The sequence below is a fragment of the Centroberyx affinis genome, unplaced genomic scaffold (genome assembly GCF_046629955.1).
Source record: "Centroberyx affinis isolate AG114_WGS23_722 - 3 ecotype Tasmania unplaced genomic scaffold, CSIRO-AGI_Caff_v1 ptg000713l_1, whole genome shotgun sequence".
Lineage (NCBI taxonomy): Eukaryota > Metazoa > Chordata > Actinopteri > Beryciformes > Berycidae > Centroberyx > Centroberyx affinis.
This window is the reverse complement of record NW_027279330.1, coordinates 475158-500681: the sequence shown is the minus strand read 5'-3', so window position 1 is coordinate 500681 and position 25524 is coordinate 475158. Positions and strand designations below refer to the sequence as shown.

Genomic DNA, 25524 nt, shown 5'->3' with positions numbered 1-25524 from the left:
AAACAGAAAAAATAATAATACAAATACATTTGAAGAAACAGAGGCATGCCAAACTGTGCTGTTGTCCCATTTAATGACTCAGTTTATGTATGTGTATGTAGTTAAAGTATGGACTATCTAAAACAAAAGACGTCCCTAAAATCATTAAAATTGGTTGTGGTCATCGGTTCAGTATACAAGATTGTTTTTTACTGAGTGAACTGAGGTTTCTCAATACACAGGAGTTTTGCTTGGCAAAAGAGAGCAGCTGATTCATTATCACAAAACTTGGGTGACAATATACTTCTGCAATTCTTAATGTTTTGAAAAATACTAAATACTGTGACTCAGTATTGCAATCCAGCTATTCTTGCGATTTACTGTACTGTTCTCATTAGTGTGACCGCAGTAAAACATTGAAATAATATCCCTTCAATGTCATAATCATTTGGAATTAATTTCATTAAGTGATGAATAGCCTTAAAATACAAAACTATGTAATACGGCAATAACATTGTGTCAACCTTTCCACAATACATGACAAAGGAATAATTCATTCATCATTTAAAATAATATAAAAAGAGATCTTTCAGACATGGATAGTCATGATTTGTCAGCTGAGCTGTTTTTTTATTCAAACAGTGATCACGTTACACTGGGTGCAGTAATACATTCTCAATATACAGCATTATATATATATATATAATGTACATGGGGAGAGAAAGGAGAAATCAATCGGGGTTAAGATCTGACCACATGCTCACAATCTCTCTGTCCCTACTGGTCGACCTCTTACAGGTCAAACTGGTCATCACCTGCTTACATAATGTCAACCCAGTTGAAAAAAACACTGCATTCAGGTTACTGACAAAAAGTTCAAGGGGAGTGCTTGTAACCATACCTATGTAGTCATATGCCATTCAAATTTGTCCTTAGTTTTATACTGTGGACAAACACATTTCTGATGAAAAGACAAAATCATATAGTCCATATTAATTTCATACAACACTCCAAACTTAAACCCTTTTGTTGGCCCCACAGTCACTTCAAACCTGCAACCAGTGGATAACCTAAGTGCCTCACACTTCGATTGCTGTACACTGTAAACGCATCTAATCTTCATGCCGTTCATTCTTCTTGTGGTGTAATAAAACACATGCACAAAATGTCATTAACACAGTGTTTAAATCAGCCTGTCTGCATGCCACCTGATGTAGTTTTTACATGTCTGAGCCAAAAGCATTCACATTTCCATTGCAAATCCCAATGTGCTATCCTTTAAGCTGTTCTCTTCAACATACAATTCACTCTCTTCAGACCCAGAGGATATGGAGAAATCCTGCCGCAATTCACAGGTGTTTCACTGGATACAAAAGGGAGTATGGTAAAGAAGTTACCAGCAAGTAAAAATAATAAAAAAGTCTATAAATATAGGCATATAATGCTAACTTTCAGAGTAGTGTCAGCAGCACTAGTAAGTCCCAAAAAAGGAAGTTCTTCTCACTATCAAACTCCATGACAACAGATCAAAAATAAGTCACCAGGTGTCTAGCTGCTTGCTTGTTTTTTTGTTCTGTCTGTTCTCACAGTGTTGGCCCTCTCAAGGGAGAAGAAGGTTTTTTGTCATGCATCATCCCCCTGATAAGAAATTGTTCATGTATATTCGGATTTGCGGATGTAGTTGGAAGGCACGTAGCCCTGCCGGCCCCCCGCCTCCCCCAGCCACCACTCATTGTTGCCGTTCATGTCCTGGAACTCCAGTATACGGACGCGCTGATTGGCCGAGATGCTCAGTTCATTTGCGCAACGGGCACTGAAGGAGTAGAGAGCGTAGTAAATCTGAAAAAAATTAAAATAAACAAAAAACTCTGTTAGTTTATGGTTTGCTTTCAGTTTTTATACACTTTTCTGTCAATATGAAAAAAAAAATACTTGTCTATCCTCGTTTTGATACTGGAAATGAGCTGGTGCATTTCAGATGATAAACACAAAATACATCACAGTGGTCAAACAATCTCACCTGATGACCATCGAGTTCACTCTCAGGTTCTGGTTCTGGCTCCGGTTCCGGTTCAATGTATTCATCTCGGGCGTAAGCAGACTTCCTCTGGCTGCTACTATCTCCATTTCTCCACTGGTATGAACCGCTGCCTGTGTCTGCTTGGCCATACCTTTGAGAGCCATTGTTTCTGTGTGAAGAACAAGAGTCCGTCTCCGACAGGTCCGATAGGTCCTTGTGGCCGGTCGGGTTTGCTTGGCTCACGTCAAACGAGTCTCTGTGATTGCCTGAATGCCGGTAGGAGGGGTCCGTGTCTTTGTGTCTCTGGTACGTTTGGTCTGACAATTCCCTATGATTTGAGGGATTTCTGGGTGAGGAGTTTATGGAGTTGCTCTGGCTGGCGGAGTTAGGATTAGGCGCATCTCTGTGATGGCTCCTGCGGGAGGAGGCAGAGTCCAGCGAGGGGTGTGGCGAGGAATGGCTTTGGGGCTGCGTCGCGGAAAAGCTGACGGTGGCCGTTTCCTGGTTAAAGGTCAGCGTGCTGTTGCTGTTCTGGCGGGAGAAAACGGGGGAGGAGCCACCGTAGCCTGACTCATTGGACGACTGGCTCTCAATGGACACGTCCGATTGGCTCCTGCGTGGGTTGTAGGGTTTGAGAAAGGAGCTGTACACAAAGCCCTTGGTGACTGCAAAAAGAAGAAATGGAAATAGATCACATCGCTGCATCAGACATTTTTACCAACCTCTTTCCAGGTTCAGATATCAATGGACTGAACTTCACTGATCCAGAAGTTAACACAACTTACTCGACGACTTGCTTGCCTGGTTATTTGGTTGACCGATCAAGCAGTGGATTCAGTTTTTGTGTGATCATCATTGGTCAATATTTATTATGCTTTGGCACCATATCACTACTTCCCACGCAAACCCAGTTTATCTATCAGGTCTAGGAGTCCAGATTACCCACCTCCGTTATCAATTAACCAGCGATTGTGGCTACCCATGGGATCCTGCTGCTTGATAACGCCTATGATATCTCCCTCCAGCACAGACACGTCCAGATCCTGAGCTGCATTGAAGTTCCTCTCGGCCTGGAAGAGTTTCTCAGGGCCGTAGCGAGCCAGAAGCCCCGCACGCTGCTCATCTGTCTGCAAGGTGCTATTGGGCTGAAAGAGGCATAAGGACGTGGCTCATGGTTAGATCACGTTCATAACTGGATGTACAGTGCTGAAAATCTTCATAATTATCAAAATATGAGAATCAAAGTTGAGGTAGATGTGGAATGAGAATTCAACTCACAGGTCCTTGCAGTTGCTTCTTGGAGGTCTGCTTCTCGAGAGTCTTCTTCTCGAAGGGCTTGCGTGTGGAGGTGGCAGGAGGCAGGTTCTCTGGACAGAAGCTGAAGCTCTGCAGAAGCTGGAGAACCCGACCATACTCCTCTTGGAACAGAGCCACCAGGTTGCCCTCTGTGCCACCGATGCCAGAAAACTGGAGACAGAGGGAGAGAAAAGTGTCTGCGTTAATAATGGAATGCGGCAGTTTCAGAAGCGAGCATCTAGATTAGGAATAGAAAAGTGAATTGTTTTAACCGGCATATACACTGTCAGTCAAAAATTTGGACACACCTGATCGAATGTAATGTTTTTCAAGCTTAAATGCTCTAAATGTCTTAGACAAATATAAATAGTGAAGTTGATGCCTATGTATGAATTTCTTTCCAAAGCCTTTGCCTTTCCATCAAGGCTGAAGGGTGGCTACATTAAAGAATCTAAGATAGTTTTGATTTGTTTAACACTTTTTTGGTCGCTGCATAATTCCATTTGTGTCATTTCATAGTTTTGATGTCTTTACTACTATTCTAAAATGTGGAAAATAGTAAAATAAATAAAAATGTGGTGTGTCCAAACTTTTGACAGTGTAGTACACAGCACACACATGAAGGATTTCATTCATACATGCACATGTGACCCAATGTCCAGTTTCACCCACTCACAGCCTACAACACCCCCATAAACAAAACACACACTCACAACCTGCAGGAGGGGCTGCAGCTCTCCCAGTGTCATCTTCATGAAGTCCTTCTGGGCTTGAGCGAAGGCCCTCACACAGCCGGTGAACAGCTCCTCGGCCGCGCAGTGGAACTTGGGAAGCTCGTCCAGGAGCTGGGCGTTGAGCGCCTCGTAGTTGTTGCGCGCCGCCTGCAGCTCGTCTTGGACGCGGCGGTCCTTAAGCCGCTCGGCGCGCTCCTTGCAGTTGTCGTAGTCCAGCAGCTTGTCGAAGCGCTTTTGGATGAGTTTGTGGGGCCCAGCGAACATGAGGAGGAGCTGAGTGAGCGGGTTGATGACTAAGGCCTCTGTGCGCTCCTTCTGCTCAGGAAAGAGAGGGGGGGTGTTTGGTGGTAAGAGAGGATGTACTATCAGAAAGTTGTACAAAAACTATATATAGAACACAATATGCATGCACTGAAGTAATATTTTATATATAATATCTAAAAAAGGATAATTTCAACAGTCTTGCACAACTATTACATAATCAAACTGAAGCTAAGCAGAGGAAGAGGACTTACAAACTGTGTGAACTGCTTGTCGCTGATGCTGCGGTGGGCTCTCTGGAAGCGCTCGGGGTCCAGCACACTGCGCTCTGTGTAGATGTCACAGAAACTGATGGCTGCCAGGACCTTCACAGATGCCGATTCCTATAGAGCAGAGATGCATTTTTTCCCCCCATTAGCATAAATCTTGTTCCGAAATTAAAACACTGCAAAAATACATTACAAAATATATGCATCAAATACATTTACTGGAATATATGTGTATTAAATATATTAATGTTAGGATAGTAGTGTGTAGGGTAATTTAGGATAAACCAGTGTGTGATAATTCTACTTTCTTCACAATGATCAATAGTTAGGTTTTATACTGAGCTGACTTTTGAAGTTTTCATTTGATAGTAAAAGTTATTGTTTCTGTTTACAGATGAGGATTATTGGATTATCAGATGTGTGTAATATCTGTGCAAAGCAAAGAGAATGATAATGGTAATATATCACAGATGATTCAGGTGCTCCTACCCGTATATGCTGCAGGTACAAGGAAATGTCCCTGATAAAAGACTTAATGAGTCTCTCTTGCAGCCTGAACTTCTTTTCAGACTCATCAAACGCTTCATCTTTGATCTGAGAAAAAGACGGAAGACAAAGACAGAGATAAGTACCAACACATTTTCATTCACAACAATCAGGAGGAGTTTAATGCCTCTTCCTGTAGCCTTCATGTAAACTCCCACTTAGGTTATAAAATCAGCTACCTGGGGTGATATTCCCGTGAGGTGCTTGAGGTGGCTGCTGACTCGGTTGGACTTTTTGATGATGGAGTGCATGCTCAGCTTGGAGATCTTGTCAATCAACGTATCCTCGTCCCCCTTCCTGTACTTCACCACTGTGGACAGCAGAGGGAAAACTTGAGGCAGGGAACCCAGTCAACACACTTATTTCCAGAGACAAATCTAGCGGACAACTTTAACACATATATACACACACAACATCACGTCAATCCTCTTTCTCCTTTCCTCCCTCCCTACTATTGATCCATTCACAAATCTAGTCGTCTATGGATCAACTACCCACCCCACCACCCAACCCATTAAGAAATCCCCACCAATCCCAACTCACTTAAACCCACTGCAGACTGTGCAACTTTGATCGTCTTTTGTGTTTATTGCATGTCAGCTTGTGCAACGGGACCCAAGTACAAATCTTGATATCAGCCTTGTCAGACTGTGCAAGATGCAGCCGATTCTGTCATCATACTGTGTGTACTGTATGTCGGCCGATGCCTTTCTTGACATGTTTATTAATCACATCTGTACCTGTAAGCCATCATTGCTGGCCATGTTTTTTCTGGTCACTCAGTGTAATAGAGTTAAAACCAAAACTTGAACACCAGCCAGGCTAAAAAACTTGAAAAACAAAAACTTATGAAACTGACAGAACTTTTTTCGGAGCCTAAAATTCAACACAGGAACTTCATCGCCCCTCTCTGACACACTCAACGACAATGATTCAACACGGCATGAAACTTTTGTCTAGGACAGTATAATCCAAGATGGCCAAAATCGGTCAGTGAGTGAGGGGCTTTACCCAGATCCTTCCTGCGCTTGTACTCGTTGATGTTCACGTTGATCTCCTTGACGGCCTGCACGGCCTGGGTCAGCTGCGCCCGGTCATGGTGGCTCTCGGGCGTCGCTCCCAGCAGCTCCATCAGCAGCAGCGGGTAGCGCATCACCCGCTGCACCGGCTTGATCAGGAAGGAGCCGAGGTTGATGTAATTCGTCTTCCCCCTGAAAGAGAGAGAGAGAGAGAGAGAGAGAGAGAGAGAGAGAGGGAGAGAGGGTGGAGGATGGAGAGAAGGCAGCGACAGAGAGAGAGAGAGAGAGAAAAGGAGGAGCTTGAGCAAAATATACTGTGAAGAATCAGACACACACCCAAAAGGCATCCACTGCTTTTGACAATGACACCCTCATCCCAAGTTCACTCCACACATGCCTCTCCCTCATGTGCTGCCAGCTCCATGACTGTATGACCCCATGATATGTAGCCATCAGCCCAAGAAAGCACACACACACACTCTGATGATGACACATATAGTTTTTGGGAGACAGCATGAGAACAGGGATGGCACAATATGAAAAAAAAAATGCATTGATTTGCTTAGTTTTAATGCAATCTAGAGCACACAACAGCTCAAATAGCTCAACTCCAAACTGAGTGAGTTCATTTGGAATCTAAAACAAATCAAATTGGGTAATTTATGATTGTTTTCATAAATTACCCAAATTATTTGATTTGATTAATGTTCTATAGAAGCTAACTGCATTCATCTTGAAAAAAAAAACCAATTACCAGATTTTCTCGTAATAATGATATGTTTTCTCATAATTAATCTTTAAGAAAAGGCTAAAGACCCAGCTCTTTAGCAAACACCTTCTCACCTGATGGACTGTGTAATCTATAAATAAATAAATAAAATCTTTATCTGCCTCTTTGCACTCTATCCTCTCTATGCACTGCCTCACAGCACTGCCTCGTAGCACCTATGTCCTGTTGGACCAGAGCTTAGCTTTATGGCACTTACTCTCGTTGTTCTCTCCTGACTAGATCCTTGCTTGTGTTGTATTATCTCTTATGTACGTTGTTTTGGATAAAAGCGTCTGCCAAATGGGAAATTGTAATTGTAATTATGAGATAATTTCTCATTATTATGAACAAAGAATCACAAGGCTTAAGTCAGTTTCTGATTCGCAACTTCTTATTTGTGAGGAAAATTTAAGCGGAAACTTAATCCGCTTCTAACCCTGTAAAACATGTCAATACACACATTTTTCACTTCAGCTATGCAGAACATCCTGAGTGTGTTGACATGTTTTACAGGATTAAAGCGAGCGAGAAAAGATCTGATAACAAGAAAAATTTTGTAATTATGAGAATAGATCTCATTCTTACAAGAAAACCTGTTGAAATCATTTTGTTTCCAAGATGAATGCAATATGCTGCTGTATCTGCTTCTAAATGATGGCTTTTCAAATAATATTGACTATAACCTTAACTGTATATTGCTATTGCTGCTTTGCTCCATTAGATGGCATTAGATACAGTAAGTGTTTTCCAGGACCAACAACAATCTCTTTGTTGATCCTGGGGGAGCTGGGGAAGGGAAGGTCAATAATGTAATAATATAATGTATTACATAGTATTATTTCTCGTCACAAAAATAGTATACACACATGCACATGCAAACACAAGCAACAACATATTATGACAGAGGCTGGAGTCTATCTCAATCCAGGGAAGGAAATTGAAATGGCCTTGCGTAGCGGCACAGCTTTCTTTCACCGTCACACTCAGCAAAACACTTTGGTTTTTTAGCTCTAACAAAGTGAACACACATGCACACAGGTTGTTTCCAGCGGGGTTAGTGAGCCATAGGCATGCGGTCAGATGATTCTCATGCTGGAAAACATAACAACACTCGTTAAGGAGACTTACCACTCTCGATACACGGCCCTGTTGTGGGGAAGGAGGGAAAGAAGGAGAAAAGATGACAGAAACAGGATTTATGAGCCTATGACCTGATGACATCTTTCATAAATAAAGTTTGTTTGTTTGCCTACAAGGTGTCAAGGAGGCCTTTACACCTTTGACAGCGTTATACCACCACTATTAAATGAACATAACGTTACTTATGTGCCTATACAGGTTCAGTATGTTGCCAAATGGCAGAAAACTCCAGGTTGTATTTCAACTAAATCCAAAGAATCTGACCAGAACCCTGCAGAGTTAATAAAAGACTCGAGCCCACAGCAGCTGGGGTTGTTATGGTTTCATTTAGTGAGCGCTCTCTTAAACCTGGCCAGGGGCCGAACGCAGAGGTAAAAGTTCTGTCAAGGAGATCGGCTGGCACTTGCAGTCTCGAGAAGGGCAGTCACATGTCCCTGTGCTGATAGCGACTGCAAACACACATGACCTGTGGTAAGCTTAGTAGGTGTATATATTACAACAGACACATACACACCCTTTAGAATAGACTATTATATTGTCCTGTTAAGGTTGGCAACACTTAGCTGGTACACAAAGTGACTAAAAAAACAGCACTTCAAAAGAAAAAAAATGAACCTGACTAAAAACAACTTCATGTCAACAAGGGACCGACAATGTAGGCATTATTCTATACTTCAAGCTGTATATTGTCCTTTCGCTGTAAAGGAGATTTGTTCTTGGAACCAGAGCCCTTCTTGTTTCCAAGGCTTCCGGATTATCAAAGCCTTGTGTTTACCTTCAAACAAAGACGGATGACTATATTTTCCAGAACAAGTGTCTAAACACAGCAGTGTTAGCTCAAGTGCCTGAGTCACTGGTGAGAGACGGTGAAACCAGACAGGTGAAACCAGGTAGGGCACATTCTTCGGCCGCTCCACATTACTGAGATGTACTGAGATACAACGAGAAGCGGCCCACACACAGCAGGGGTACGAAATAGTAAGGTCTCTTTGTCCTTCAAGGGAAATGAGACATTTTAAGCACAAAAATGTTGAATAAAACGTCTTATTTCAGACAAAGTATCGTTTGCGTGTATACATGTGATGTGACTGTACTTCTCTCCCATAACTTGCCCACGCGTCCAAGTTCAAAGTCTGCTACCAAACCTATCATAAATTAACACCATGTGAATATGAGCCAACAGGAAAGCCTAGCCCGAAACTCCACAGTATCATGTCTGTTTTCTTCATTTTTACTGCGAAGACAGAAAATCAGAACGTCCTAAATGTCCACAGAAGTTTCCATCCAATAGAAAATAATTACACAACTCCAAAAGCCGTCAACCCATTTAAACCAAGTGTGCCACTGCCACCCAGTTACTTTTTTGAAAAGGGTCTGATCCAGAGATACAGTAACAATAAAGTTTCCATTACCTTTCCACTTAAAGAACTCTACAAACAATAAATGATCAACAGGTTTTTACAGTTAATGTTTAACTTAGCAAACTGTATATTTGTATTAGAAGCTACTCGCTCGTTTGTTTTCATGCTTTTACACACACATACACACTCACAGAGCATATTTCTAGCCACTCACATGCACAGGGGTGAATAATATGTTTTTAAGTCACACACACAAGTCAACGATGGGATCATAAAACGTAGGAACCCATTTTCCAGACGTGTTCTTTCTCCAGGTCTGCGTGGTTCCACAGCTACTCACCTCAGTTTCTCCAGACACTCCAGCACATGCCGCTGGATGTTTTCATCCTTCTCATAGCTCTCCAGGAGAGAGATGGCATCATCGTGGTTCTGGCAGTAGATCTTGTAGACCTCCTCCAGCTCTGACTTGAAGTCCAGAAATACCTTTCCTGAGAGGACAGAGCAAAGAAATGGTACTCAAAATGGGGAACAGGAAAGAAAAAGGGATAGGTTCTAACTCTTACAAAAATCACAAAAAATCCATCAGAAACAGTGTAGAGCTGCAACGATTAATCGATTAATCGATTAGTTGTCAACTATTAAATTAATCGCCAACTATTTTGATAATCGATTAATCGGTTTGAGTAATTTTTTAAGAAAAATAAGTTAAAATTCTCTGATTCCAGCTTCTTAAATGTGAATATTTTCTGGTTTCTTTACTCCTCTATGACAGTAAACTGAATATCTTTGGGTTGTGGAAAAAAAAGACATTTGAGGACGTCATCTTGGACTTTGGGAAACACTGATCGACATTTTTCACTATTTTCTGACATTTTATAGACCAAACAACTAATCGATTAATCGAGAAAATAATCGACAGATTAATCGACAATGAAAATAATCGTTAGTTGCAGCCCTAAAACAGTGTCAGATCCACTATAAACACAATATTGGGGGCAATATTTTTCAACTGACCAATGGTTTTTAACTTGGGTGCCGCCAACTGATGGCTGAAATAAATTTGAAGAAGGCAAGCTATCACATTCTCATATCACATTCTCAACATGCACCATATCTAGATCGATATTTGGGAATCCGTTTTCAAAAGAACATCAAGACTTTGTGGAAAGTATCTGCCTCTGTGGTGACATTCAAGTTACTGTTAAGACCAGAAAACAATAAATCAAGCTTAATAAAGCTTAACTTTGGCATAACTTCATATCCTTCAGCCTACACCCTGTAGTGCTGATGCTTTTCAAAACATGTTCAAAGTCTCAACCAATAAAATGTTATTGGCTGGCTGTTTGAGTTGAAATTCCCCTGCTTGAATGTACAGTGCAAGGTGTAGGGTGCAATGCTGTGTGTAAGTGGGTGGTAGGTAAAACCATTATTTCACAGGACATCTACTGTATATATGAGTCTGTTAAGAACTGCTTCCTTACCAGTAGAGTCTGTGTCCTGCAGTGTCTTAAACAGGCGCTGTGACAGGTCAATCACAGAGCTGATGTTGCCGAAGAGGCCGTCAAAGTCCACATTCTGCACCTTTAAGGCAGGTCGATGGAAAGTGTTAAGGCATCGGACAAAGTTCCTCTGTTCTGTTTACTGAGATACGCACAACACAAAACCAAAACCACTTCATTCTTCTATTCCTACTTCAGTGGTACTCAGCCTTTCCTCTATCTTCTCCCTGCCTCTACTCAATTCAATTCAATTTTCAATTCAATGTGCTTTATTGGCATGAAAGTTCACAGACAATATTGCCAAAGCATCAAGATGAATATCAGTCTAGGTGTGTGCATGTGTGTGAGAGAGTCAGTGCCTGGACAGAGGAACTGGGCTGCTGCGTGTTCAGCTCCCATACTCAGAGCCTCCATCGCAGAGTGAGGATCAGTAAACTATGTGAAGGAATTAATGTTTGTTGGTAACAAGGGTTACACACATTTTATATGCAGTATACAGTAACATTCAAAGAGAAAAATATCAAATATGTGGGGTTTCAAGATATTGAGAGATTAAGATTATATTAATAAAAAAAGAAAAATGAAATAAATAAATGACTAAATACATACAATAAAATAAAAGTGTATTGGTTACTCTCTCTGTCTGTCTCTCTGAAGTAGCTGTTTCTGTTGGAGCTACTGGGTGATCTCCTTCAAAAGCATCAGAGATCTACTCTACCTTATAAGTCCTAAAAGATACAAATAGCACAAACACTGCATTCTCTTTTGTAGCACAAGGAATAAAATCCCCTGAAATTGTTAGTTCTTAATAAAAACGTAAAAACGTCAATTTTTCCTTGGAGCTGCTCAACAATCTCTTCCAACACATCTTGAGGTCCTATTCTCATCTAAATGGTCTGACTCAGCTACTATCTGCTGTACTTGTAGGGCGATCATGACATCTCTTCACCTGTTTGCGTTGCAGCGGCTGGATGATCTCCTTGACGCACATCTGCAGGTCTTTGATGTAGTCCTTCTCAGTCTGCAGCAGCTCCTCGATGACCTTCTCCCTCTTCTCCAGCATCCTCAGCTCGGGATCCTCGGTGCCGCCGGTGGTGATGGGGGTCGAGTCTGGGGTGGACTCCAAGGGTTTGGGTTGGGACGACAGGAGGGTCATCTCTGGAAAGACAGGAAAGGGGTCAGATTTGGCTCTGTCACTGGGTGATGAATGGAACTACTCATTGGGCTTCATTTAGCATTTCTGTGCAGGTAAACGTCGAAAAATGAAGTCTGGGTTCTCTAATAAATGAAACCTGGTGGTCAAATATTTTCAAAGAATCAGCTTAAACATTATCCATTGCATATATTAAAAATGCTTCTGGTCCAAATGTGTTTGTTCATTGCTTGATATATGCTCAGATGTAACCAATCTCCACCAAAAGCTCTTGTTTGCGAAAGATAAAGTAATTTCTTTGGCTCTTTGCATTGGTGAGCTAACCATGCACCAGCATTTTCTATAAGTGAAGAAGTGAAACTACATTTTGCTCCTTGCTCCTTGCTTTTTATCCAAACACACTACAACATGCCACTCCTCCCGCCCCATCCCGCCCCTACCCATCCCTTTCTCCTCGTCTTGTCTGACAAGGCTTTGATCTATATCTCTGCTATCGCTCGTAGAGGGGCTGATTTTTGGGGTGCCTGGGATAAGAGGGAGAGCCCGGTTCACGCACCACTGCCTTATATCAATGGGCCCAAAAGTGGAGTGGACTCAGGCTCTTTGTCTGTGGCACAATGGCCTGTGACAGCAACTACAGACATACAGGCTCTCAGGGACTGGACAGACAGAAGAAGAGGCCGTTACAGAGAGAGGAGCGAGGGATAGAGGGAAGAGAGAAAGAGAAAGAAATATCATCTGTGTGTGTATCCACATTTACACCATCTAAGACTAGGATTGGGCATGAAACATGACCGCTGACTGCTGTGTCTGCTCGTGCATTTATGCGTCTACTCGACTGCCCGACGTCATATCGCTAAGAATAACTTTACTCGCCGTGTCTGTTAATCGTATTAGCCCTTCATGTAATCTGAATGACAAAACACAATCGCTGTTGATGATTTGATTGGTCAGAGAATATTCTCACACAGTGTTTACTAATGCTTTTTGCAGTTTGTCCCACAGGCTCTTAGATTATGTGTGATGTTGACAGGCTCGGGTGGAAAAGATACACATACAGTAGCAGCAGGAACAACTGCACATGCAAGACAACCTGTTGATATGTTACTGTGTATGTTTGGTTAATATATTCATAGTGGGCCTGTGTGATATTTCGGTGGGTCACCACTAATAAATTTATATTGGGGAAACACTGCTGAGGTCACCCCTGCTCCTCAAACAGATGCTGTCAGAGGCTAAAGCTCGGAACCGCTTTACAAGCAGGAAAATGGCATTTTCTCAGCCAATATTGGATGGACTTCTTCTATAAATGCTTCTATAAATTCAGGTATAAAACAATAAATAAAACAGGTAAAATTCAAGATTGACCCAACATCCACAAAAATGATGGCAAAATGGTCCTTTAACTTTGCTTACCATCATGTTACCCACGCATGCACTTGCAAACACTCACATGCCGCACACACAGCCAGCATTTCTCACTATTTTTTGACACACAAAAACAGTGACCACCATTTGAAGAATTTCTTCCCAAAATGAGACAGTGTAAATTTAAATCCTCCTTTCCCAAAATGCTTCTCACAAAGCAATATCAAGTTATTAGCCAAGTAAACATTACAGTTACTTGCAAAACTGTAAAAAAAAAAAATATTGTTTTTTAGAAGGAAGGGAGTGTCTGATCCCCCAGCCACCTGCCCTTTGCCCCCCCTCCACTCTTACCTCATCCACCCCGCCTCCCTCCTTTCACGTGACTTGGCTAAGACTTGACTAAGAGGAGCTTTTCTCATCGCTTGTGCCATATCTCTGGCAGCATCCGTCACTTTTGCTCTGCCAACTGACACACAGCCATTTAACTGACAACACTGGAGTATTTCCCCACAGATGAGAAAACAGCTCACTGGTCGGTTATTAAAAGTCACACGACGCGACATTACAAAGAGAGGCGGAAAACAATAAGACTCCACGTTTAATTGGATTGAATCTGCTCATTCCCACGTTTGATCTTCACACACACATTATATGCCCCACTTCACATGTTTAAGTACGCAGTCATTTCCAACATAACAAACCTGTGAAACCGCATTAAACGATTTTGACCCACTTCTATGGAATTCCACTTTTCTTTGTTCTATGAAGTACAATCAAGAGACCACAGGCATGTAGGGCTTTCACATTTACACACATACAAACAAAAGCATGGGCCTGAAACAAATGAAGCACAAAGAGTTCACTACCAACTCATTAATTTAAAATCCAAACTGAAACTTCTATTCATTGGTCAGTAATGGAAGATTTATTCCTCATTCATAAAAAAAAAAAAGATTTAACTTTTGGATTTTTAAGAAATTTACTACATGAATGGTTGAATTGATGACACACGGACAAAACATGCAAAAGCACACACACACACACATACACAAAATCAGGTTGAAGGGTCTCTCAGGATATGAACAGTAGCAGGTGGAACAGGATCCATCTGTGCCAGCCACTGAGCCACAAGCCAACAGGAAACACCCTTACAACAATCACTCAGTATCTCCTCTGTCACTCACCTCTCACTGAACAATTAATGACGCTTTACATTGCTAATGACGCAGCACAAATGACAGCCTGCCAGTGAAAATCTTATCATGGCTTTGGTATCACAGCCGAAACCGCAACTAGTCTGAGTTTTCTTATTACGTTTATGTGTTTCCAACCACGGTTGGGCTCAACTGAATGAATTCAGAGAGTCGATTCAAAATTCAGAGCTTGAAAAACTTTTGCCATGTAAAGATTTCCATATTCAATCTTTTTGGAAATTCTGTGGAATCAAAGGTCATTAGCAAAGGAATTGCAAGTTTGCTTTACATTTTGAGTTGATTTTGAGGTGAATTGAGCCCAGTCCTGTTTCTTAGCAATCTGCTGTCTTGTACTGTCATTTGATTACAATCAGCTGTTGTTTCACTACTGTACAAACAGCTGTGGCTTGACTGTAAACACCTGTTGATTACCAACCAATATGAATTCACATTCTACAACACGATAACCAATGAAGGATCTATCTGGTAGTAAAACAATTGCTAACAATACAAAAAAACAACCATGGTAGCTACCTACAACATAATCAGACTATTTTATCCTGTTCTGAGGACAAAATCATAGTACAACTTTCATAATCTTGCTTCTTACGAGAGAAATATCCAGAGGCTTGACAATGGAGAGGTTTAAAAGCTTTACAGGGACGGCAGATATGGATGTGTATTATGTAGCATGTGAGGGCCTTGTATCGTTGTGGACACACTGTGCTACGGCCTATGGTAAGCTTGTGTGTATATTTTACAGCACACACACACACAAGGCCAGTGTGGAGTGGAAGTAATTGCTTGTGGCATAGTCTAGTCTTTATGGGGACCCAAAAATCCAGACAAGAGGAAGCAGGGACTCTGCAGGGGGCCTGGGGGGTCCATACAGAAATCTGGCAGCATGAGGGTTAATAAATGAGTTACATTCAAAAGCTGACCCGGTTACACATAGTAGAGAGCTTGGAAAATAAGGCTGAGAGACTGTCTATAATGATATCAACAGGTCTTTGTGAGAGGGAGATGGGAATCTCTGCTTCTGTGCGGATTCTGCGCACCGCAGCGGTATCAGGTCACACTCTGTCAATGAATATCACTCTCAAATTCTTAGAAATAATAAATGCATGGGCTGATGAAGCCAGGAGACTTTGTATTCACCGTTCACTGAAATATATCTATTGACAAAATCAAATTTCTCTCTCTCTCATGAGTGTGAGAATTGTGTGAAACACTATGCTCGTGATTCAAAATACACAGTGTAGTAGGCAAACTCACACTGGTCTTCAGAGTTTGCATTTTACAGCATTTTGAAATATACAGCAACATCTACCACAGACACCAAGTATGACTAAATCCACACTCACAACTGAACAAGTCATCCAGGATTTAACCAAAAATCAAGGTATCAGGTGGAGCAAACAAATCCCAACTCACAACACTCCTAAAGGTTACCTAAAGATTAGTGGGCTTGTGACCGGAACGTTGCTGGACTGAATCCCTGGACTGGCTGGGAAAATCTGGGTAGGGAAAGTGAATGGGTAGTGGTCTCCCCTCTATCAACAATTAACACTGAATGGCGCTTGAGCAACGCACTCAACCCCCAACTGCTCCAGTAGAGTTTCTCAGCAGTAGGCGACTGTGGTTGTACTGGTGTGAATCTGACTGTGCAACAATAACAATATGTAGCAGAGCAGAGCTGAAAATGAGCACACGTGGTCAGCAAACATTTCGTAGATGAATAAAGGTTAAAGAATATGCATCTAAGTGTCAGCATTTCCCAAAACGTGCTCATAGTATCACATCCAGAAAGGCAGATTTACTACCATGATGTCTACCTTCTTTTTCATGGATAAAAGTTTACTCTAAAGGATGCCACATTTAAGTTTATGGTTCATCAACTGCGTGAATTCCTCTAACAAATGCTCAAATAACTGCCGATGCAATTGAAATCTTAAACTGTCAGAACACAAAACATACACAATGAGAAATGCATATCCTAAAATTCCCTAACTAGGCAATGAAAATGCAGCGACTTGGAGGAATGACAGTGATTCCTCCAAGTCACTGCATTTCCATTGCCTAGTCCACTGAGAAAAAGAGAGGAAAAAAAGGGAGCAAGGCAGAGAGCTAAAATCTGAAGGACGACACGGCATCACCCACCTGCTGCTAGCACTTTTCTTCAAGCCACTTCAGAAACAAACACGCCCCCCACGCATGGTGGTTCAAACAACACCAGCCATTCTAAGATAGTCCATTGTCAAATTGAAGTCCAGCTCCTGAACCTTGTGGAGGACTCTGTGTGTCCCGCTGCAATAAGTCCATTCCAGGGCTCCAATTACCATGAGAATGGATGGGAACCCACCATGATTACACACACACAGACACAGAGACACCAGTGGACAACCACTATGGCAGACACTAAAACCTGGAGCTGGACTCTACTACTGCATCTTAATGTCTATTGTGAACTGCTGTATGTAATGTTAGGCTAAAGTATATGCTAGTCTGACTATTACCATAATATTGAGAGAAAATACCATTAGTGAGGAATCAACTAAATTCCACACGAGCGTCATTCACAAAAAAAAGTTTCACAATTACTTTGCTGGATTTGTCACCACAATATCTTTGTCACAGTCTTGATATGGTTGAGCATGGGTCTATGCTGAATGCATGAGTTAATGTCTACCTTTCGCACTTTTATGTCACTTGTTGAGCTTCTCGTTGCTTTGCTGTCTTCACATTTCAAATATACACTTCTGGAGGTATAGAAGTATGAAGACGATTCCTTGCTGTTTCACTAGTCATGCTTTTCTTCATCTTCTCATCCTGTTTATCTAATCAAAAGACAAGCACTGTATTCTTGAGTTTTTATGCTGCTGAAATACTACTGTAACCTTAAGTGAGGAGTGAAGATCCAGCCCAGTCCAGTCTACTCTGTTCTCTGCTGAAGCTGCTCCATGTTTCAGAATCTACTGACACCTGACTAAGCGCCGCCCCTAACAGGCTGAATTCTATCAAAATCATGATGCTTAGATTCAACAAGTGTCTCTCTCTCTCTGCCATTCTCTTGCACCTACTAACTGGCAATATTTAAGGTATTGCTTTAGAAAATCTTCAAAATCATTCAAGTAAACAAACAATATATTGTTTCTTTTTGAAGGTCTTTTGATTTATTACACGACTTTCAAGTAATACGTCACTGAATTCATGTTTTCCAAATGAGCGTACTGCATTAATAGCCGTGCAAAGTCAAAAGTTTGCAGTCCACAGAGAGCTCTAAGGTCAGACACAATCAGCGCTGTGTGTTCTGCTCCAAAGTTCACACAAGAATGCCCAGTCGCCTTGGCAACACGAATAGCGGGGGCCCTCCTCATATCAAGCCAAGTTTTGGAGTGCAGGGAGTGGCTTTGCTGAAATGAGCACATGGGCAACTGTGTGTGTCTCTGTGTGTGTGTGTGTGTGTGTGTGTGTGTGTGTGTTCAGCTGGGACATGAAACTACTTGAGAATGGGTTCATACAAGCCCTGTGAAAGTGCAAAGTGCAAACTGCCAACACTAGCAACAGTATTTACTTGACAACTTGCAAGCTGTGGCTTGCGATAAATATGTAAAAATCACTGACACTGACACTTCACTAGGATAAGAAACAAATTGTGACGTGAACACAGAGAGTAATACGTGTAAGACTCTTATGGGTCCTAAAAAACACTTTTACAGTACATGTTTACTTTGCTTTTTCGAGAACTGGTTTGTGCAAACTTCTTTAGCATCAAATTAACCAATCTGACTTCTCCAAATAAATTTCCCTACAGAAACAACCAAACTAAGGATTGCTCAAGTTTATAGTGTCTTTTTCAAATCATCAAAAGCACTGTAATCAAATCAAGTATGGTGCAAGATGAGCATTTTTCCAGCGGGGCTTTCATTAGGCTATACTCGCTTATATGCGCTTTTGTCTAGATTTGTCCCACCAACTGTTGCACCAGGTAAAAGGTCATTCTAAAATACTGAGGAAGGGGAGCTTCCTCAGTGAGATGCACTCCTATTTATCCCCAAGGGTCAAAGGCCATAAGGTCACATTCCAGCTCCTGGCAGAATCTCACAGCAAACTCTATGTGCTGTTGTTGGGTGTTCCTGGTAATCACAGCCCTATACCCAAACCACAAGTGGGTCATTGTAGAAGCAGGTCCAATCTATTGATTTAACAATCTATTGATACATGTAGCATATAGAATTTGATTACCTCCTTACCTAATCCTGTGTTTTGTGTACGTTGCTTGACACCCAAGAGATATAGCTTTGGTTGTTGTCAGTTGGATAAAGCTACGATCTCATTTACAAGTTGAATACCTAAGATGCAACGAGGTTAGGGGTTGGAATTCTAAATTAGACCAAGACTGTAAAGACTAGGCTGCTAATGAAGCATCTCCACCTTGCTAGGAATGTCCCATTCCTTCTAATTTCTATGATGAAGAATGTCCGATTAGTTCAAGAGACCATCAGCTTTGCATATGTGCATGGAGAACCGTTAAGAGGGACCAAAACCATTAAGTGAAGGCCCTATTCAACCAAAGCCACACTGTCTTCAAGTTGCTGGATAAGCAGAGGACAATGGGTCTGCTGGGTCTCACAGCTGCTTCGATGATGCACAATGGTGCAACCACCTAGTAAAAATCACTGAAACTTAGTCATGGATCCAAAGAAGGGACTTACAGAGTTGAATGTTTAGGGAGAATTATCTTTAAGGCTTTCTCAATTTTCATGCGATATTAATGCCACCTTGTCGCTCTCAGGGCAACTGTCTTTAGCTTCTTGGTGTGGGAAAATGCTAAGTCGTTCCTGCAGTACAACTTGTGAGTATGAATTGCCTTGAGGCTTTGAGTGACTGGATTGGCAGCATCATATATTTTGCTAACTGTAGTGTAGCACAAGTACGGACAAAGGTCTGCCTCAGGGCTATACAAGTTTTTCCCAATACTAAATCAAAGTTAACAGAATTAAGTTTTACTGTATTGAGCACTCTACACACAGATATGTCTGGATGACAAAATGATCTCCGAATTTTCCTCACAATAAAACATATACATCCTCTCACAAGAGCACTGACCAAGATGGGATGTGACATGGTTACACTGTAACCCTCTGATTTACTCGTTCTGTGCAACTACTACACTGTTTAAAAGGTATTTGAGGGCTAATGTCTGTTCCTGAACCATCAGATAAGTAATATCAAGTCTGTGGATCAGCAAACAATGACACCTGATTATCAGGCTTGCTTCTTCTGCCTTGGGTCCCTTGACAAGCTGAGATGTGTTTCACTTTCTCTCCGACTTGTGAGAAATTTTTCTCACACACAACATGAATGACTGACAAAAGTAATTCAATGTTTTTTATAGCTAGTGCATAGCCATGGCCTAGCCAGGACCATGAAAAATCATAATCTAGCCTGGATATAACTATCCAAATTAGACCCAAGTTCAAAACACAATAGATACAGAAACTGATACTGGGAATGACAAAACAGTCCCAATACTAAAACTGCAACAAGTCTAGGGGAAATACTGCTCTGACACTGCTTTATCTATGCTTTAGATCTGTGAGCAAACTAGTCCTGATGGGATTGGGAAAATCCACTTGGTCAAAGATCAGTATATGTCTTTTCCCACGCCTCTAGTTATCTGAGAAAGTACAGATAACATCAATCTTGTTACTTATGCAGGTAGCAGTGGCATCATTGTTCATTTAAATCTTAAGTGAAGCGTGTAGTGTTTTTGAAAGGAGTGCAGTGATGTGCCAATACCACCAATCTTCCTGTTTGTGACAAAAAAAAACAACATTTAACCAGGAGAAACTCCATATTAAGCACCTATAAGCTTCTTATCACAACATTAAGACAAGACTTGTTGCTGAACTCAATACTCAACAAATATCAAATCACATGCTATCTAATAGAGAAACAAGAGAGTTGGCAAAATATTTCAACGTAGTTTCAACTATTTGACCTAGTTGAGGTGTGCATGATTATCACACATTATTTATCACACAATTAAAAAGCCTAAAAGGTGAACATATCATTTAGAAGATATTCCGCTAGTTTTTGCCCAGCTCTGGTTGCCAACGCAATTGTAAGAAAGGCTTGGGATAAACCAATAAGTGAAGCATACAGGCGCACTTAAGTGTGTGTGCGTGTGACTGGAGGTGCCTTGTGCAGATGTCAACATTTCTGTCAGGGAGTTTCTGACCTACATTTGACTGGCAAGTTAAATCCTCTCTTGCCAACTGACTTTTTTGCTTGCCGGCAGTGGGCTGAGCCCCCTCTACAGCGATGTTGTCAGACGGTTTGACATCTTATCCAAAGATTTTCTGTCTTAACCCCAAACTCCCCCACTCAACCTCCTTCCCCGCTGCCCTCCAATAGCAGTGACTGCCCAAGGATTACTGAGGACAACAAGGCGTACTTTGCCGGACCAATAGTTGGATGATGACACATACCCACACAAGGACATTCAGACATATAGCAAAAGATGTAGGTACAGCATCAGAAATAAATAAGTGAAAGCACAACCATAAACAGAAACTTGTTGTGTTGTCCTCTTTGGATACATCTGCAGAGTGTAAACCCATAACAGTCGGCTTGTTAACAAATATCAGGACCACTAGGAACACACACACACACACAATGAATGCATAATACACACTAGAACTAGAGTTGGAACTGTGAGAGCATTATGCTCACCAGCTGAAACACTGGCTAATAGATGCTCAGTATATTAGGCTCTATAGATCTTTCAGTCACAGAGAGCGGTCTTATGCTGGATTACCGAGAACAATAGTGCTTGTTGTACAGACTTTAGGCCTCTCTCAAAAAGCCTTTACAGTCACCTCAATGTCACTGAATCACAGCGAAAACCCAATAAGCAGTGCAGCGGAGTGGTCTAATGTTTTTAGCCCTGCAATCAAATGCTTTGCTCAGTGCAAAATCCTGACCAAGCTGAAACAGTTTAACAAGATTAAAGGATGACAAGACGGTGCAGAAGTAAGCGTGCATGTGTGTGTGTGTTTTGAAAAATGGCGTCATCCTTCAAGTAAGCCTCCCAAGGCCTCCCTATACGCTAACACACATGCACATGCACACACACACACACATACACACAGTATCAGTCTAGTCTTGCAGTGAAGGAGTCAGCGCAGTGCCGGCCACTGCCTGGCACCAGACAGACCCCCGCCACCCACTCACCATGCTGACGCTAGGGATTAATACTTGGTCTCCCGAAATGGGAGTGTGGTGGGGGCCAATGTGGACAGTGTGTGCGTATGTGCATGTGTGCATGTGTGCATGTGTGTGTGTGTGTGTGTGTGTGGCTGGGGGAGGGGATGGGGGCGCCACCTGCTTCTTCTCAGACACAATGAACTCAGCCAGAGGAGTGCTCTCTCACTTACCGGCCCTCATGAAGAACACACACACACACACACACACACACACACACACACCTACTTTGTGGTGTTGTTTTGTTTTCATTTTCTAGTTACAGATTATGGTTGTTTATCAGTTTACAAAAATGAACTCTAAACACCCCATCTACAGCCATTTCCATGAACTCCTGGGAGTGCCCTGTCCAGAGTTTTGGACACTGCCCAATATTAACAGGTGATGACATGACTCCTAGATTTTAGGGGTTAGTAGTACATTTTTGCTTTATCTTCCCTCTCTATTTTCAAAATGTCTCACAATCACAGTCAAAACTTCAGTTAAATTAACAAACCCAAGTTAACTATCTGAAGGAGTAGGTAATTTGCACATGAAGGGATTCTAAATATTTAGGTCTAAATGTATATTTGTATTTAAAAACTTATACCAGAAAGTCTCAGCTCAGAAAATGCAGCTCATTCAGTCATCATGAATGTTACTACTTGTTAAGGTGAGTTCTTAAACATCTCAGCTCAAATGACAAACTTAAATGCCACTTTTTTCAAATGGCATATATCTTGTTTTGTTATGGTCGTTTTCAACTGTATCCCTTTTGAAGAGAGTGGCAAGACAGTGAAATGACCTTTCAGTCATGTGCAAGAACTGAAAAGCAAGTTATGGTTTACATAGCACCAGCTATGCAGAGTATGGAAGAAAATAGAAAAGGGACAGGGAGAGAGAGACAACAAAAACCAAGAACCCACAAAACCTGTTCTGCAGGTTCCTACACCTTCCTGTGAGAATAGGTGATACTGACTCACACACAAACACACTCGCACACACAGGTTCTGTCTGACACACACATTCCTAGGGAGTGCCTGGCTACTCAGCACTTTGAGGCTCCCAGCATTGATTGGAAGCACCCAGGGTGCTTCTGAAGGTCACTAATAATATGGATCGAGACACCAAAGACTGTCATAGACTTTCTTCTGTTTTTTATCCAGTGGGCTTGGGAATGACATGAACACTTTCAAACTATGACCTTAAGTGTGTCCACTTTTGTTTTACAAGACCTGCTTAGTAAAGTGGACTTGTATCTGAGCCTTTAAAATGTGGTGTCATCTAATCATTGTTGGCTTGTGGACTACTGTGAACCCTCCAAAAAACAGATTCAGTATTGATCACACAAACACAGCTCAGATACAGTACCTGCTCCCACATGACAATATCCTGATGTTTACCTTGGTTTTGCTTCCTGTTGGTGGCAAACGGTGACCTTCGCAGGGAGCTTGGAGCCGTCTTCCTGTAGAAACTGTTACGATCTAGTGAGCCCACGTAAACGGGCTTGCGACCGCGTCTCGGACCTGCACTCCCGGAACACGACTCATATCCCTTTTCCTGGTCTTCATTGTGGCTGTATATAATGGGATCCTCATAAGAGTGCCTTTCCCGGAGTGCAAGCTTCTGATTCTGTTCCTCAACCCATTCCTCACAGTGTGTCTTGCGACCTATAGTGGGGTATTCCGAATCTATGGATATCGAGCGTAAATCCCTATATCTGTCTCGGGGCTTCTGCTGGAAACGTCCCCGTTCTCTGCCTTCATAGTGGTCAGCCTCTGTGCGTTTGTAGCGGTCTTCATTATCATGGTTGTAGTGGTCCTTTGCTTTGTGGTCATAATGGTCTACGGCCCTCCGCTCATATTGCTGCTTTGCTTTGCAGTCATCCCTCCTTTTCTGGTTGTAATGCTCATCTTTCTCATCGTCATAGGAATCCCTATATCTGTAATAGTGGTCCTTTTCCTTATAGCTGCCATGCTCATCCAGTCCAAAGTCACGCTGGTCCCTTCGTTTATGGCTGTAAGTTTCCTCACTCCTTCGATCGTAGGCGTCCCTGTCTTTAGGGATATTTTCTCTACGGTCATATCGATCCTCTACGCGCTGGTCATAATGATGGTCCTTAGGTCTTCGCTCATCATAGTAGTGGTCCTCCTCTCTACGCTGGTAGCGGTCTTTTTCTCTACAGTCATTCCTCTCTTTACGGTCATAATAGTCCCTATCGTTGCGGTCATAGTAGTGGTCTCTGTCCCTCTGTTCATAGCAATCCTCTCTGCGAGCATAGTGGTCTTTATGATCATAGTAGTCTTCATGTCGGGTGTTGTAGTTGTCATGTTCTCTGAGATCATGTTTACTTTGTTTCCTGTTGTCATAATATTGCTGATCCCTGTGATCATAGTGCTCATTGTATTTCCGGTCATAATGATCTCTGTGGTTGTATTTGTCCTTATGATCATACTCTTCCAAGTCTCTGTGGCCCTTCTGACCATAACGGTCAGAATTATGGTCCTTTTCCCTAACCCAATAGTCTGTTTTTTTTCTGTCCCCCTCTAATTTATCGTACCTTTCTTGACCTCTGGGGTCATTGCTGTCCTTTTCTTGTGGCACTCTACTGTACTCTTGGTGGCTGTAGTCCTCTGGGCCCTGGTAGAAACAATGTTTGCCTTTCCATTCAGATCTCCTCAGTTCCAGGTGACCATCCTCTGAACCCGGGTGGAAATAGATGTCCCTGTTGTTTTGTTGGTGGCAGACATTGCCCTGTATAATTTGGGCTTGGTTCTCCCATTGTACTGGCCATGGAGCTGGCACATGCATTGGAGGCGGCACTGGCCCACCTACAGCCACCATTGGCCCACTCTGAACAGACATCAGACCACCATGTACTGGCATAGGGCAGCCTGGAGCTGGAACTTGGTCACCAGGACCTGCCACCATCACTGGTCCATGCGGTTGGGCTGCAACTACTCTGTACCCAGGATATCCAACCTGTTGCTGCTGCTGGTGTTGCTGCTGAAGCTGTAGTTGGTGTAATTGCTGTAGCTGTTGCAGACGAGCCATCCTCTCCGTCTCCTTGGCCCAGCCAGCATCCCCTAGCTCCTCCACGCTCTTTCCTCTCCTTACCGGGGCACCGGGTCCATAGTTCCAATCCACTGCACCAAACATAGCTGGGTTCCCAAAAACCACCTGGCCCTTCATGCTTCTATGTCTAGATCAGCTTCCTCAGAGCTGATACTGTTTCTTGTTCAGCGTGGCTTATTCCCTCTCTCCAAAATCTTGCATTCCATAACAAAGCGGTGTGGGAGACTCCACCTGTCAGGCATTTTCTCTGTAACTCTCCCACTTGTTTGCTCTGTTCTCCTTTCACCACTGCCTGAACAGGACTGCCTGACCCAAGCGCCTCCCAGCGCTCTGTGTAACTAAATCGCACCCTCCCAGCAGCCAGCCCAGCAAATCATGGAAGAAGAGGGGGGAGAAGGGTTATTGAAGGAGGGGCCTCCTTGGGTTAATGATTCAGTTGAGTCACATGAGTGGAGGATTAGCCAGACGGCCCCTCCCAGCGTTTCAATTGGCTAGTACCTCTGTTTGCAGGAAAACAGGCTGCCTGGAGATTTTCTTTGACAGAGGAAGGAGACTAACTTCACAGTCTGCCTTTGAGGTGCAAGCGACTTGGCA

At 42.4% G+C, this 25524-nt stretch overlaps 1 protein-coding gene across 2 annotated transcripts in view; it reads right to left on the bottom strand.

Moving 5' to 3' along the window:
• Positions 1-579: 579 nt before the first annotated feature.
• The window catches only part of dnmbp (dynamin binding protein), a 56937-nt gene continuing 31992 nt past the window's right edge, over positions 580-25524 (bottom strand). The window contains exons 1-14 of one of the 2 annotated variants that reach the window (XM_071519536.1): positions 23259-25217; positions 11843-12051; positions 10876-10975; positions 9735-9882; positions 8022-8039; positions 6117-6316; positions 5285-5415; positions 5049-5153; positions 4545-4673; positions 4009-4344; positions 3278-3466; positions 2946-3144; positions 2000-2664; positions 580-1818 (exon numbers count right to left, since the gene is read on the bottom strand). In XM_071519536.1, coding sequence (XP_071375637.1) covers positions 1633-1818; positions 2000-2664; positions 2946-3144; positions 3278-3466; positions 4009-4344; positions 4545-4673; positions 5049-5153; positions 5285-5415; positions 6117-6316; positions 8022-8039; positions 9735-9882; positions 10876-10975; positions 11843-12051; positions 23259-25047 — 4404 coding nt within the window. In that variant the 5' untranslated portion in view covers positions 25048-25217 and the 3' untranslated portion in view covers positions 580-1632. Of the gene's footprint in view, positions 1819-1999; positions 2665-2945; positions 3145-3277; positions 3467-4008; positions 4345-4544; positions 4674-5048; positions 5154-5284; positions 5416-6116; positions 6317-8021; positions 8040-9734; positions 9883-10875; positions 10976-11842; positions 12052-23258; positions 25218-25524 lie in introns of those variants that run through there. The other variant, XM_071519535.1, reaches the window with a different exon arrangement.